This window comes from Ursus americanus, chromosome X, assembly GCF_024610735.1.
Source record: "Ursus americanus isolate L20-20 chromosome X, mUrsAme1.1.p, whole genome shotgun sequence".
NCBI classification, from domain to species: Eukaryota; Metazoa; Chordata; class Mammalia; order Carnivora; family Ursidae; genus Ursus; species Ursus americanus.
The window spans coordinates 115,878,815-115,895,561 of NC_142164.1; the positions used below are offsets into that span (position 1 = coordinate 115,878,815).

Below are 16,747 nucleotides of genomic sequence, written 5' to 3' on the forward strand. Positions count from 1 at the left end.
CTACGTACAGAGGCTCATACAGATACAGCATAGGGTCCTCTCAACACACTGAATTTGAAGGTCCAGTAGATTATCACATGGGGGGGGAGTTCTCCAAAGCTCAGCGGATACCCAGATAAACTTCTGACAGCCATGAAATGGGGACTGCAGACCTGGCCTCTGACGCAGCCCGTGGCAAAACAGAAGACTTGGGGTGCCGAGCTGGCTTCAAGCCTCCGATGCCAACCAAGAGCCCAAGACAGACTGTGGGGAGGTGCCTCTGGGAGCGGACACGTGCCAGGCTGCCGGCTTCGTGCTGCCACAGAGCCAGCAGGCTCTCCGGCTGCGGCGGGGGGGGGGTGTCAAAGCTGATGAGAGGAAGGGGTGGCTTGCCCCAACGCCGACCGTGCCAGCAACAGGGCTCCCTCTGCGTGCCGGCGCCTGCCTCCCACCCTCCTGCCGGCCGCCCCACGCCTGTCCAGGCTGTCGTTCTGCGAACAAGGCAAAAGCACCCCGATCCTGGGAGGGGGGGTGCTAAGCAAGGGGCTCCCAGCTTCCCGCACTCCATCCCCTTCTGCCTCTGAACAGAGACAAGGAACCCCAGGAGCCCTGGGCAGAGCTGGCACGTCCCACAGAAGGGAAGGCACACCAGGGGGTCGATGCCCTGAGTACTAATGACCAGGACCGATCTCGAGTCACGTGCAAGTTCTCCAAGTTCGCTTTTCTGGTTGGCTCTTCCCCCGAAGCTGGCCCACCTTTCCGTGGCGCCCTGCACCGACGTGGCCCGGGCTCGCTGGATCTCCTCCTCCAGGCGCCTCCTCTCCTCCTCCAGCCGGGCCACGTCTTCCACCGGCCTCCTCTGCTGAATGATGAGCTGCAGCTCTTGAAGCAGGGCTTCCTTCTCCTTGATGAGCTGCAGCCGGTCCCTGTCGGCCTCGGCCAGGCCTGGCCACGACTCGTTCTCAAGCTGGGCCAGCTGCTGCTGGATTGTCGAGACTCTGCAAGAGACGGGCCCAGAAAAATCCGTGACGTCAAAGTATCACCACACATTCTCCACACCATCGCACGGATCCTAGAAACTTACTCTGCTAAGGACATACTGAAATTATGGCACCAAGTGAACCTGAAATGACAAAAACAAAGCATCTGGAAATGACGGGTAATAAAACGAACGAGTAGGTCCTGTACATAACCTCCCCTGGTCTAGGAGATTTGGGATGGCAGTTAGCATGGCATGCCTGCTTCAAAGAATGGACGAAAAGGCTGGCATCCTCCACACCCCATGCACTGTGTTGTTTCAGATTCGTGCTTTCCTCCACGGCACTGTCCCAGAGCAGGATGCAACCGGCTCCTCTCCCCATCCCCCATCATCGGTAGCTAAACACAGTGCTGGATGCACGAGAGACGCTTCTGGCTTCCTGCCTGCTCTGCTGTACCCAACTGCCAACACCCCCCGGACAAAACGACAGGAGAGAAATGCACCCATCACGGGGCTTCTGAACAGAAAGTCCCCGAAGCCCAGCGAGCCACGTCTTCCAGCTCTGTTTGGTTTCTCCAGCACCAGGCACCTGGAGCACGAGTGACATTCAAAACGCCTTGCAGAGAGCAGACACTCAGCAAGAGCTAAGCGCGTGAAACTGCACAAACACGCCAGCAAATACACGGACGCACGAGAGTCAGCCCTGCTAAGCGCACATGCCAGCGTCAGGCCACCGGGGGTGCCAACCAGTCGGCCTCACCAAACGTATCGGCACGACCATGCTCCGGGTATAAAAGTACGGACTCTGCTGTCACCTTCCACGTGCCTACATTTCCACGTGTTTGCTTGGCACACGGGCTGCATCGTTTTGCGTCCTGAGTTGTCGATGAATGCAGATTAAACGAGATGGATGTGGCTCGTGTTGTCAGAGCAGCCTTTCACAGGCGGACTAGAATGATTTCAGCCCTTCAAGTCTAAGTGTAGCTAAACAGGAGGGCTGTTTTCAGACAGAAACGAGGGACGCCAGACTCGCCCCGAACCCAAGGCTGTGGAGGGCAGAGGTTGGCATACATGTGCCAAAAACAAAATCGACAGACTTCTCTGAGGTCACAGAGAGCTGTGAAGACAGGGAAGCGGCAGGGCACATAGCCCTGTATCCTCTAAGGCAGCAATTCTCAAAGTGGGGTCTGGCAGGCAGCGTCAGCATTACCAGGAGCTTTGTTACAAATGGAAACCTTGGGTGCCACCCCAGAGCTGTTGAATGCGACACTCTGGGGATGGCGTTGGGTGACCTGGGCTTTAACAAGTCCTCTAGGTACTTCTGATGCTCACTTCAGTTTGAAAACCCTCTGCTTTCAGGCAGCCCGGCCTGGTCTGGGGTCTGGAAGATCCTAACTGGCTGTGGAGCTCTCAGGGGACTGCCTTAGGCTCCAGTGCGCTGACCCTCACTCCAATAGGAACGGCAGGAGCGCTCCTGCCACCACCCTGTCCCTGCCCAGGGCACACGAACTAATCAAAGCTGGCATCCTGCCCGCTAGGTCCAGACCTCAGAACCCTCAACACTGTGCTCCCTGCTGATACTGCCAATCACCTGGTGTTGGCCCGCGTGTGGAAGCCTGTCAGGCTCCTCTTGAGCTAGACATGAGCATGGGGGCTGACTAGGCTGGGTAAGACGCCTTCTTCACGTACCAAACCAATCAAAAAACACAACAGTTTACAAAAAAAAAGTAGGGGCGCCCGGGTGGCTCAGTTGGTGAAGCGTCTGCCTTCGGCTCACGTCATGATCTTAGGGTCATGGATCGAGCCCCGTGTTGGGCTCCCCGCTCAGCAGGGGCGTCTGCTTCTCCCTCTCCCTCTGCCCCTTCCCCCAGCTTGCACTCTCTCTCAAATAAATCAATAAAATCTTTTTTAAAAGGAGTACACAAGTAATAGTTTAAACGTGCACACCGTACTCAAGTCCAATTCCCCAAGAAGGTAAAGAAAATAGCTGAATGTCAGTAGCTTTATTAGGCAAGTTCTTTTCCAACTTAAAACTAATTTCCTGAAAATGTGTTGGAAAATGGTGCCAAAGCATGTCACTGAAAAATACCACTGGCAGAGGCGGCTGACCAGGACTAGGAACCCAACCGGGCTTGGGCATCCATCTACGTCTAATTAGTGTAATGAAAATTTATGGCAGTCATACAGCTGAAGCCCAAGGAAAACACACTCCAAGTCGGCCCATAAATAAGTTAGTGCCGAATTAGACATTATACCCAATGAAATTTCTGGAACGTTCTACTGGAGATCAAGACAAGTCAAAACTAAGGAATAAATATGAAAGAGACAAACAACACTGTGCAAATCCATTGTGTTCTCATAATTTTTCATTTATCTGATCCACCTGCAGGAAAGCCTCCCTGAACCCAGCTGAAGTTAGCGGCATTGCTTCGTAACATATACTAATTCTCATTCATAGACTATAAGAACCCACATTTTGAAAAGCACGCCCTCTGAGTTTTCTGAGGTGTACACGGAAGGTGATCAAGATTCCGTCTGAGTTGGCCAGGTGCTGGTCAGCTGCCACTCTACAAGCCATCAAGTTGCTGAGGGGGGGCAGATAATCCAACCCCAGATAATCCTATGCTTTCCGGGCAAATCTCAAGTAATACCCGCTACCAGAAAACAGAATGCGGGAAGAAAAGAATTACAGCCGGGAAGAGAGGTGAAGGCCCAACATCAAAAGATCTGTCCACTGAAGGCATAAGAGAAATTTGTACAGCGGCCCAAGTGACACACGGTCCTGTGACTCTACAGAGCTTACAAGACAGATATGCACAGACACTTGGCAAGGGACGACCTCTGCAGCACACACAAGATCAGGACGAAGCTGACTTCGTGCGGCCCATCTGGGAAAGCCGTTTGGGCTGTGCTGAACACGAGGCAAGCGTTTCTATGCTGAAGAATCGTGCTTTTGCACATAAATTTCACAATGATGCAAATGAGTGCCTGGTCGTCTCCGAGCTATCCATGAGTCCAGAAGGATACAGGTATATAGTGCCAAGTGCCATTTCTCTCCCTATAGCCACACTCCAGATGCAGACATTCGGGGCCTGCTCTCAGCCAGGTTCAGAGTGTGGCACATACGTCTTGTCTGTCTGCACTGGAAGCCAAAAGCTCTAGAAGGATTCCTTCAATGTTTCTTGTGCATTCACCGAGGGACAGCTGAGACGGCTTTGCCTTTGACGCGCTATGCCTTGTCTACTCTGTTGCGGCCTAGAAACAAGCCATCTGCAAGGATACGCTTCGTGTGTTAGGTTTCATGGAGGAGACAGACTTGGCACCTGAGGCCAAACACAGATGTAGACTTACAGTGCCCCCTCCTCCACTTCCCCGCCATACGGCTGGCCCGGAGGCTGGGACCCCACTCCTGCGAGCACCATCGTTCCAATTCTGAGCAAGACAAGAAAAACAATCTCCAGAAAGGCGCTTTTTTTCCCCCCTGAAATATCATTTCAGTGAAATTAAATACATGAAAGCAAAGTAAGGTCATGATTAAAGTTGGCAAAAAAGAAACTTCCCCAAGGTCATTTTTAAAGAAAACTGAGAGCAACTTAAAACTGGTGAGAGGTTTTTTTCCCTCTAAGTCAAGCATAATCTGTACTGATTGTAATTTTTGATAGGTAATAAATTTTATGGCCTATATATAATCCCTCACAAATGCCTTTACAAAAGCTTTAGAATATACGTCCATGTGCTCATGATAGAGAAGAAATGAAATCCTCAGATCAAGCATTCAGGTTTCATATTCCAAATTCTATTCCCTGAACAGGTCTGATGCAGGCAGAAGTAAAATATGAATCATTTTTCCCTCACTATTTTTGCCCAAATACATTTTCTGTTACAACTGAGGCACCATTAAACCATGAATGGAAACCTGCATTTATGCTGCAGAAACTACTGAGAGCCTCATAATTCCCATGGAAATCCTAAATGTCATTTGCATTTTTACTGTAAAAAATGCACTTCTAATAAACACAGTTTTGAGGTATATTTTACATATCCAAAATAATCCTAAATTATTTGAATTTATACCTCAATTCTGCAGTTTACCATATAATTTTTTTTTTAATTTATTTATTCCACAGGATAGAGACAGCCAGCGAGACAGGGAACACAAGCAGGGGGAGTGGGAGAGGAAGAAGCAGGCTCACAGCGGAGGAGCCTGACGTGGGGCTCGATCCCAGAACGCCGGGATCACGCCCTGAGCCGAAGGCAGAAGCTCAACCGCTGTGCCACCCAGGCGCCCCTTGCATGTTCCTAAAATACGGCTGCTTTCTGGAAGGAAGACAGAACTCCAGGCAAGCCACGGTCCCATCTGATGGTTATGAGACATGACGATGGGACCCCAACGCCACATTCTGGGGCACAGTGTCAGCTTAGAGCCTTGTGCCTTCAGATTTCAATCGCAGCTACAGCTTTGATACTTCCTATGTTTTCTCTCTTTAGTTTTCTTTTTGTAAATATCCATGTAAGTGAAAAGCAAAAGTTCCAAGAAAATCTCAGCTAAGATCGAGGTCAGATGGGTGATAAAATCCTTTCAGCTGACTGAGCTAAATATTGATAAACCGGCGTCCATTTGGCTCAGCTCTCTCTATCCTACACTGGAATTCGAGAATGAATCTAGACTACGTGGTGGCGGAAGGGTGTACTCACACCCCCACGCCCCTCCCTGCCCTCACACCTCATTTCCCCTTCGGAGAGCGACTTCCTTAACTGAAAGCAGAACACCTGCAGGGTTCTTTGTCTTGGCCTGAGTGGGGAAGGAGGAGCCACAGTGGCAAAGATGCTTTCCCGTGTTCCCCCCCCGCCCCGGCTGTGCCTCACCCCCGAACCCAGATACACAGTCACTGGAGAGACGCAGGAAAACCCTAAGCGACTGATCAAATCCAACTGGAATCCTAACACGACACTGACTGCTGACAACGGATGAACAGCAGGACCCATCCTGGCAACAAACGCTAAGACACAGAGAAACTGGATGGGCCAAAAGTTTTGTTCCTATCTGGACTGTGAGTGTTTCTATGGAAACAGCTACAGTTTGTGCATAGTTCTGGAACAAGTGCTCTTAGGTTAAAAATAAGGAACTATCTGCGTCAGTGGGATTACTTCAAGACTTGTTCTTCCAAAGTGGCTTTGAAAAATTCTACAGTTTATGGGCGCCCGGGTGGCTCAGTCAGTTGAGCATCTGCCTTCAGCTCAGGTCATGATCCCGGGGTCCCAGGATTGTGTCCCACTTCGGGCTCCATGCTCAGTGGGGAGCCTGCTTCTCCCTCTGCCCCTCACCCCACTCTCATGCTCTCTCTCTCTCTCTCAAATAAATAAAAATCTTAAAAAAAAAAAAAAAGAAAAGAAAAATTCTAAAATTTTTAACCAAGAATGTGAAAATATTCCTATCATAAGGTCTGCCCTGAGAATCCAAAGTGATGTTCCTGAAGGGAAACAAAGAAGCAGTTGTTTGGGTACATTTCACATGACCTGGAGTTGAAAACACAAAACTAGTCACCATGAGAGTTGTGGTTTGGTCTAGGGAATTCTCTAGCAATCACACCACTACTTGGAATATGAGTCCCACTTACACAAACTTCCTTTAAATCTGAATACATCCTGATACTTCTCATTGTCCAGAACACTGCATTCTGATGATTTCCCGACTTCTGAAAAACAATCTCAAATCTAGATATGCAAGGGGAGACTTCTCTGAAATACATATACACGTACACTTCTGCCCCCACTGAGAAGTGGTAAAGCCCAGGAGGTTTTGCAGAGGATCGACAAGCTGAACTTCTGGGGGAGGAATGATTTTGGAAACGGGAGCTGGGGGACTGATGTCCACAGCTGAGATAGCAGAAATGACAAGACCAAATACCGAACTGTAGCACTAAAATAATGCAAGTCCGGGGGTGCCTGGGTGGCACAGCGGTTGGGCGTCTGCCTTCAGCTCAGGGCGTGATCCCGGCGTTCTGGGATCGAGCCCCACATCAGGCTCCTCCGCTGTGAGCCTGCTTCTTCCTCTCCCACTCCCCTGCTTGTGTTCCCTCTCTCGCTGGCTGTCTCTGTCTCTGTCGAATAAATAAATAAAATCTTAAAAAAAAATAGATAAATAAATAAATAAAATAAAATAAAATAAAATAAAATAAAATAAAATAAGATAAAATAATGCAAGTCCAGCAGCAAAAGAAAAGCCACCTGCCATTCCCAGCCTCAGGGTGAAAGAGCTGAGCAGGATGCATTGCATTATTCTTTGCTAACACTACCTTTAACAGTGATGCACTTTTGGGGCACCTGGGTGGCTCAGCAGGTGAAGCGTGTGCCTTCGGCTCAGGTCATGATCCTGGGGTCCTGGGATCGAGTCCTACATCGGGCTCCCTGCTCAGAGAGGAGCCTGCATCTCCCTCTGCCTGCCAGTCCCCTGCTTGTGCTCTCTCTGTGTGTCTCTCTCTCTTACAAATAAATAAATAAAATCTTTAAACATCGGTGGGTCAACGGGGTACGTGTTGCTTTCCTGTACGTGGGCCAACCCCCTCCAGGGATGCTCATGGGGCTGTCACGGAGGTGGCCACGTGGAGTGTTCCTGGCCAGAACATCAAAGCCACTGTGCTTTGACTGTGGTCCTCGCTGCTCGGGTTCTGAAACGTTAATGCTGGTTCTAGATTTAGTTTTTGGGGCAGAACCGCTTGTCGCCGTGCTCCTCCCAAGTCTATACCGTTCTCATCCTGTGTTTCATTTGGAGGCAGTCTGAAAAAACAGAAACAACAACTGGAATAAAAGCCCTGATGTGGCTCTGGATGATTCCACTCCTGGGACCTGAGGACACCGACCCTCCCTAATTTCACCTGTCTGCTGAGGGGTGGGGACGTGAGGCTGTCCTGACCCATGGCTCCAAGGTGTGTCCAGTCAAGGCCCCTGCCAGGTGCGGCTGGCAATCATATGCCCTACGGACGAGTAGGTTACAAGTCAGGCCCTCACTTGCTCACCAGATCAGAAGCCAGATCTAGAAGAACTAACTTCAGTGACTAGAGGCACAATCAACTCCCCGGGGACTGGAAACGTGCTCAGCAGCCACCTCAGGGGACTAGAACCCCGAGTGCCCGACAGAGGGCGCCGCGATCAACGGCTTGGTGGACAGAGGTTGAGGTCTCTGCCAGCAAGAATGCTTCGTAGACATTTTAAAGCAGCTGAAAGTCCAATGAAAACAGATACTCATTATTAAAACTCCAGATCCACCTTCTCAACGACCCTCGGCCATGAAGTAAGCCTCTGAGAACTCTCTCTTCAGGGCCATTCGCCTCCTTTAGCTCCAGGGAGTGCCATCTCCATCACGCTCCGCATGGGCAGGTGCGACTTAAGGAAGGGGGAGGGGCTGATGTAGGGCCACCAACTTTTTATTTTCCCAAGTAGAGATTTTGAAAAAACATACTCACATCAACTATCATCATTTTTTAAGAGAAAGATATTTTAAAAGAAAAAAAAAAGATCAGAATAAGAGTTCTTTAAATGGAAAAAAAGCAAATCAGCGTGATAAAAACCTGTCGCTGCCCTCCTTTTCCCCGTGCACGGTGGACCACGGACCCCTCTGAGCAGTGCTGGGGAAGCAGAGGTCTGTCCGTCCGCCCACTGGTGTTACTTCTCTGTTCCCTTCCTGACGTCCTTTGCCAGCATCTCCCCCTCTGCTGTGGGTCCCTGGAGGTATGTCTTCTGAGGTTTTACTTCCTCTTCTCTTTTCTGCTCACTCCTAGCCAGACTCTCTTGGATCTTTTACTTCCCTCCCCTGGCCAACCTCACTCTCACTACGCCAATAGCTACGGGACTTTCTTATGACTCAGTCCTGACTTCTCTTCCTTTCTCAGTGCACGCTCTCTCCCAAGGTGAGCTCAGCCACTCCATGACGTCGGTACCACCCCCAACTGCCCTCCCGGACATCTCACCATTTGGATGGTGCACACTGAACATTCCCGACTCAAAAGTCCTAGAATACCCAGCAATTTCACCTCCTTTCCAAGGTACTAGTGGTCTCCCATGATAGAGACCTGCCTCTCTGCTTGTGGCAACCTCCATCCCACCCTCCCATCCCTGCTCCCCTTCGTTCTGCAACTACAGCTGGTCCGGCTGCCGCAGACCGACCCCCACCTCCTCAGAAACTTGCGATCGCACATCTTTCCATCCTGATCCCTGCCCCCCTCTTGCTTGAGAAAGCCCTTCCCAAATGCATGGGCAGCCAGAATCCCAGGATCTTTCAGGGTGCAGCTCCAATGCTGTTTTCTCCAGCACCCAAGAAGAGAATTCATTACAGAAAGATTCAAGATCATGAGCCTTTTCAAATGTCCATGAAGGCCCAAGGGCTGTAAGCTTGGTGTGATTATGTATCATGCAAACACTGTTCTTGAAACAGAGAGACCATCTCCCCTGCCTCTGTTAGAACCCTAAAGACACGCATATCTTGATGCCTTTTCTCTCCTCAGGTCAAGGAGAAATAACCCAAGGCCCACATCGGGCCCTGGGGAAGGGACCAGGAGCAGAGCAGTCAGCCTGGAGGTGACCTGGGCCCCCGAGGACTCCTGCTTGCCCACAGGCAGAAGCAAGGGCCAAATAGCAAGTATGACCAAATGGGGCCCTCGTTTACTCATTCAATAGATATTCAGTGGGTATTCAGCTACTGGAATTATAGCAATGACCTAAACAGACCTAAATCCCTACCCTTGTGGGGTTTACATTCTCGGAGGGAAAAACAAATGATGAAAAAGCAAACACGTATGTAGAGAACGGGTTAAGTGATTACATTTGCTGGGAGGATCGCGGTGACGGGCACGGGAATGGGTCATGCTACTTTATTCTGGATGATCACGGAAGCATCTCTGACAAGGTGACCAAGAGAAGAGCAGAAGCCACCTGACAATTTGAGGTAAAGCACCCCACTGTCGGCAGAGGAAACAGCAAAGGCCAAGGGCACTGTGTGAGTTTCCTCTTGTTGCCTTAACAGAAGATCACAGACGTGGTGGCTTAGCACAGCACACATTATTATCTTATAGGTCCGGAAGTCAAAAGTCAAAAATGGGTGGGCAGCGCTGTGATCCTTCTGGAGGTTCTAGGGAAGAATCCATTGCACTGTCATTTCTAGGGGCTGCCCACAGGCCTCGGCTCATGGCCCACACCACTCTGCTCTCTGCTCCCCTCCTCACATCTCCTTCCCAGACTGTCCCTCTTCTAAGGCCCCTACTGATGACACTGAGCCCACTTGGATCACCCATAATCATCACCCCATCTCAACGTCCTTGACTTAATCCCATCTGCAAAGTTTCTTCTGCCACGGAAGGCAACAGACCCACCAGGTTCTGGGGGTTAGGACAGGACCATTCTGAGAGGGCCATTATTCTGCTGACTCTAGGCACTAAGTCAGGAGTTCACCTGGCAGGTTTGAGACCTGGTGTGTCTGAGGAAGACTGAGGGGCCAACCTGTCTGGTACAGGGCGAGGGAGGACACGGGGGAGTGGGCTAATGTCCTGAATTAGTGGAAAACTGGCTCCTGTGGGCCCTTGTTGTCCAAACACAGCCGGGATCTAGGAGCATACTAAGAAGGCCAAGGGTAAGGTTTCTCAGCTGAGGCACTACTGACACACTCTGGGCCACCGGGGTGTTTGCTGTGGGGCCATGCTGTGCATTGTGGGCTGTTTGGCAGCGTCCCCGGGCTCCACCCACTGGGCGCCTGCAGTACCCTGTCCCTAGTCATGAGGACCAAAACTGTTCCCTGGGGAGCAAAAGTTGCCTCTTTCAAGGGTTAAGAGCCATGTGGAACAGGGGAATGATAGCATCTAACAGGTTTTGAAAGGATCACTTGTCTGGAAAAAAAATTCAGACATAGCAATTAAAATAACCAAAAGTCACACAAAATTACGTTGAATGGCACCAGGAAATGTGCCATTCACACCAGGGAGAAGCACATGACAACTGAAAGAAGGTCTTTGCCCATTACTCTAGTAAAATTTACAAAGCATGAACATGTTTAATGATGCTCAGCCGATGTGAAAATCAGGGCTCTCCATCGGCGCCGGTGGCAGTGCAAGGTGCCTAAGTCATTCTGGAAGGCAATTTGGGGGTATCTACCAAAACTTTTTTTTTCTTTTCTTTTTCTTTTTTAAGTAGGCTTCACGCGGGGCTCGACCTCAGGACCGTGAGATAAAGACCTGAGCGGAGATCAAGAGTCAGGCGCTCAACCGACTGAGTCACCCAGGTGCCCCTATAAAACCTTCCCATGTGCGTGCCTTAAGATCTGTGCATTTCATTGGTAACTATCAGCCCAAGGAAACGGTCATTTCTACAAGGCTGGGGCGTGTGAAAAGATGTGCGCTGTTTGTGTAAAGGAAACACTGCAACCGTGTAAGATGTCCATCCGCAGAGGGATGTGTACGCACCCTAAGCTACGCATCACATGCTCCTTCACTCCACCGGGCTCACTTGAGTTAAATGTTGAGATAAAAGCCTGGAAGGCATCATGCCAGACCATGGACGGTAGGAAGCGGGATTAGAGAAGGGGAAAGTGGGTGGTCTCTACTGATTGTGCCTGTGACAAAAACAATGGATTCATGTGTCATTTTTGCAATAAAAACAAAGAGGAAAATACAAGCGTGCATGCACATCTGTACACATGTGCGTACTATATGTGTGCATGTATGCACGAGCACACACAGGCATGTTTCTGACTCCGTGTGTATGTGTGCGCACGTATGCATGTGCGCATGCATTCACACACGCACGCACACAACCCCGGCAGGTACTGCCCAGTGGAGGAGGTCCTCACCCTCAGGCAGAGCCACTGATACACCAACATATTTCTGGTAGTCAGGAAGGAGTTTATCTCCCAAATAGGTTAAAGACCATATGTAATCACATCGCATAAACCACACGGTTTTTTTGAAAGGTCCAGAACAGGGCAGGTATTACATAGAAAGAAGAACAATCTCCCATTCTCCAGCAGCTTCTCTGCCCCCTGCTGCGGGGTGCGGATGAAGCTACTAGGGTCACCCACTGACATCGGCCAGCAGGAAATCCCTCGGGGACGGCCCCGCCAAGACATCACAGTCCTCCAGCCAGAGCAGGGGTACTCGGCTTCGGCACCGCTGACATGTGGGGGAACCGTTCTCTGCGTGGGGCCGGCCTATGCACTGGAGGACATTGAGCAGCGACCGTGGGCTCCACCCACTAGATGCCAACAGCAGGTTCCCCAGAGCTGTGACAACCAAACCTGCCTCCGGACAGGGCCAGGAGTCCCCTGGGGGTAAAGTCCCCACTCCCCCACTCCACCTGTTGGGAACCACTGTGCTAGTGGGAAAAGGACACTCCGTGCTTATGCAAGCCGATCCAGGACATCTCCACGACGTGTCCCAGATATTTAACTGTGGCCGGTGCAGCCCAGAACGGCGTTTCTGTCCCACAAAGGCTGAAGCACTGGGGGCAGGGCATCCCCCCAACCCACCCCCACCCCACATAGCTGCAGTGCGTCTCCTAACAAGGTCCTGGCAATCCTGAAATAGTACTGTCATTTAAGAGCCACCGATAAAATGCACTGTCTTCCCCTGAATAATTTTCTCAAATACTTGCCTTTTAGCCCAAATGTCTTATCTCAACATTTAAAAGGTTACTCACTATGTACCGATACTATCTCTAGAAAACAAAGAAATCGCTTGCTATGTTTAATAAATGTCGAAGCAAAACACGTTTAACGATTATGTCCCTAAGTGTAGCAAACATCTATTTTCTGCATTTTAATATGGCACAGCAAATTCCAGCACCCACACTGTGCGATCCGGTAGAAACATGCAAGAACGAGCGGAGGAATACTCAGAGGGGACAATGGCCCCTGACACACGGCAGCGAGCTCAGGAGAAGGAATGTACGACAAATGGAGAATATGGCCGCGGAGATAAGCAGCACGGCTGAATGCACTTGGCAGCGGTCCGCATGGAAACGTAAAGCCCAGCACAGATACATGGTGAGAAGCCAGGAAGAAGCGGGTATACGAGCTCTGAGCAAGCAGAAAGCCCACGTCAGCTCAGGCCAGCCCTCTAGCAGGGAGTCATATGATCCGCTTTTGTTGCTATTTTTACATTTTCTAAAAAGGCGACAAAGTGGATTTCCAGACATCATGAATGATACAGAATATGGAGCAGACCCAGCTATTTCACTTCCAGAAAGGACCCCTCCTTACCCCACCTGGCATTCCGCTCCTTCTACCCCACCCTCCAAGAAAATAGTTCATATGTGACTAAGGAAACTTTTTTAAAAAGATATGCTTCATAGCTTTCTCAAGCACATATTTGGAAATAATTTGGTTTTAAGGCTCTTTTCAGAAGACATGAAAGAGAGAAAGTCTCTAGAAAGGGGACACGAAAGCCAGGGCAGGGTCCAAATACTGAAGCCAGGGTCCTGAGAACGCGGGGAGGGACGTGACGTGCTAAAAATACTGCCTGTCTGCGAGCGTTACATACTGCCTCTCAATTCTGCCCTTGTCCGATGCTTAGGGCTCGGAGAGGGCGACAGAAAGACAAATCCTGAACATGTACAGACAGGGTCAAGTCTCGATTTTGCGAGGGCAATTTACAGCGAAGGTCAACATAAAAGGCTGTGCTTCGATTTCTCTCCACCGAAACCCAGCAGATGAGGCACCCCTAGCACCTGTTGACCTAGTCCTTATTAAAGTGTCTTTTAAACCGAGATATGTGACTGTTCCCATTAACCTCTGGAGTTAGAAACGACATACATAAAAGATAAGGCAATTTTGCTGAAGCAGGTCTGAGGGACTGCTGCTGGTCGGGAGGTGGGGAGGGTGGGACTCCTGAGCTATCTGAGAGGAGAAGGAAGCTGGGGAAGTCTCTGTCTTTATTAAATCATGGCTTTAGAACTATTCACAGTAGTGAGAATTTCACATTTTAAATGCACATGAAATTTTGTCATGGGTATTAAGAGGCTTACCCAGAAAGGAAGATCCTGGATTTTGTATTCTAGCAGACACCGCTTTCTGATAGAAAGTGGACAGTCCCATACTAGAGCTCCATAAAACCTCTTTCCATGGGAGAAAGGAAGGAAGCAAAAGGTCAGATTTGAGAAAGGAGCTTCTTACCTCTTTCTGGCTTCCTCGTACTGCCAATTAAGCCTGACTCGGTCTACAAGTCTTGTTTTATCATCAAAGACAAACTTTCCGGAACAGAAGAAAAAAAAAAGAGGAAACATATTAAAAACATATTTTCAAAATAGAAAACTCATTTCAACTTTCGGCAACAATGAAGAATGTTTTAATTTGTCTTTAAATTTCCATTTCTCAAGGGTCTGGAAGGAAACACACAATACCCCTGGTTGGCGGAAGCTGCGAGTGGGGCTGGGAAGACTTTGCTTCCCAAACACTGGTGGATTTTTTTTTTTAACAGTGGAAGTGTATTCATCTATTGTGTAATTCCTAACAACAACAACAAATTAAGTTTTAAAAAACTAGGGAATTATTTAATAAAAGTTGACACACAGGCAAAAATATTCACCCCATCTTGTACAGTATGTTCCCCCGTCCTTCAATAAATACAGAATAATAATGTTCTCCTAAGGAGTCACAAGATTTGAAGAAGACGGACGAGCTGGGTGAGGTATGGGCTACGGGGCTCCTTCGAACGGTATGTAGCATGTTAAAGAACTAAAGTCAAAAGGAAAGAAAGCAACGTATGGAAAAGCCTGACGGGGGCGCATCGCCCTGGGAGTTAGAACCGAAACACGGTGCTCTGACGTGATCACTAGCTGTACTTAAATATCTTCATACCAATTATGCTGAACTAAACGAATTCCTAAAACAAAACCAAAAAAGACCTGTATGGGAGATAACTGTAGCTCACCTCGGTTACCTCTTCCTTCATTCCTAGAAATACATGACACTAGTTCATTAACTCAATTGTCTCTGTAGATCTGACCTTAACTTGACCATATGTTATAGCCACTAAGTCTTTTTTTTTTTTTAAATAACCTCATGTCAACAAACATTTGAAAATATTCTATTGGAATGACTAGTGCTGAATTTATTGATACCTGTTTTGATATACATCAATAGGATTTTCTTTATGTCTTTATTGCTTTGAGTGAGGAATGGAGCGAACATTCTCCGAAGAGACGTGTCACCATTGTTGTGCACATTTTAATGGCCTCATCCAAAGCCCCTCTCCACAGCTTCCTCAATATAAATATATTTAGGCTACAGCATCCCGTCTCCAGAAACCGTCTACACCGGAAACGAGCTATGTGTCACCTCATCATCTTGTTTGTTAGAGACTCCTGCAGCTGACCCCTCATCAAGACCAATAAATGTCATTTATTAAAACCTCTTTTCAATGCTGTCTATAGATCTCTAAGCTCTGTTTTTGCACTCTTCTTTGAGAACAAAATGGACATCTTAGTCAAAAAAGGAGAAACCTACAGCCCAATGGACTCAACAGGTTTCTGTCTCACAGTTTCTGTGTGGTCCTAGAGCACGCACCCCAACCACTGACTCTCACTGTTAGGCCTGTGGTGTGTACACAGCTGTGTTTGCAAAGTCCTGGGCTCAAAAAGCATGTCTAATTACATCACCACCCATCCCACAAAACTGAGACTCAAAGTGATAACTAAGTCAGGTGTGCAGATGTCTAAGATGGTCCCCAATGGTCTCCACCTCTTGGGATTCAACCCATGTGAAATCCCCTTGAGGGTGCTCTAGAGCCATGATTTGACTGTAACCAGTAGAACAGAACAAAGATGATGGGAAGCCATTTCTGTGATTACGTTACAAAAGACAGTCACTTCCATCTTGCTAGCAGACTCTCAGTTTGCACACTTTGATGACACAAGCTACTGTGCTGGAGAGGTCTGTACAGTAGAGAAGCAGAGCCCTCAGTCAACAACCTATGAGGAAGTGAATCCTGCCAACAGTCATGGGAGCTTCAGCGTGGCTCCTTCCCCAGTCAAGTCCTCAGATGAGACTGCAGCCCTGGGTGACACCTTGCTGGCAGTTTCGGGAGAGCCCCTGTAACAGAGGACCCTGCCCAGACTCCTGAGCTACAGTGTAAGTGTGAGATAATAAAAGTGTACTGTTTGAAGACACTAGGTTTTAGAGTAATTTGTTATGCAGCAATACCAACAAATCCAGTTCAGCTTTTCAATACACTTTTGTACAACTGCATGACGTAGTAGAACGTACAGGGGTTCAGGCATCAGAGATGCTGATTCAAGCCTAGGCAGACCTGCCTCTCCCTGGCTACATGACCTCAGGTGACTTGGCATCTCGATCCCCTCATCTATCAAAAGGATATGGAAACAATGAACAACCCAGGGCCAGCCCCAGTAACCTCACAAACATAACAATTTACGGCTCAAGTTACCGCAACAGCATAACCAACCATTCCGCACCTGACATTTTTGGAAAGTCTTACCTAGATCATTAGAGAACCTTTGACCCTACGTGTTTCTCTCAAACTAGCTGAATCTCTAAATTCTAAATCTAACCTATGATAACAGCAATAAATTATTCATGGAATTCAATGAGTCTTTTACTTCTTTCCTTCCTGTGTGCCAAAATCTTTAGGCAAAAATGGCAGATCTTTCTGACTTAACAGATTCTTCTCTGTGTGTTATATAGATGGTGACCATATTCTTTAAACCAAAACTGCCTGGTCACAAATATCTAAGTGTAAAAAGCAAAACAAAACAAAAATGTCTAAGTGTACTTTTGACAGTGAAAACTTA

General features: G+C 48.6%; 1 protein-coding gene across 2 annotated transcripts in view; it reads right to left on the reverse strand.

Moving 5' to 3' along the window:
* The window catches only part of WWC3 (WWC family member 3), a 117,067-nt gene that overhangs the window by 27,059 nt on the left and 73,261 nt on the right, over positions 1-16,747 (reverse strand). For both annotated transcript variants that reach the window (XM_087859871.1, XM_087859870.1), the window contains exons 8-9: positions 14,112-14,185; positions 735-977 (exon numbers count right to left, since the gene is read on the reverse strand). In XM_087859871.1, the coding sequence (XP_087715997.1) occupies positions 735-977; positions 14,112-14,185 (317 nt within the window). The remainder of the gene's footprint in view (positions 1-734; positions 978-14,111; positions 14,186-16,747) is intronic.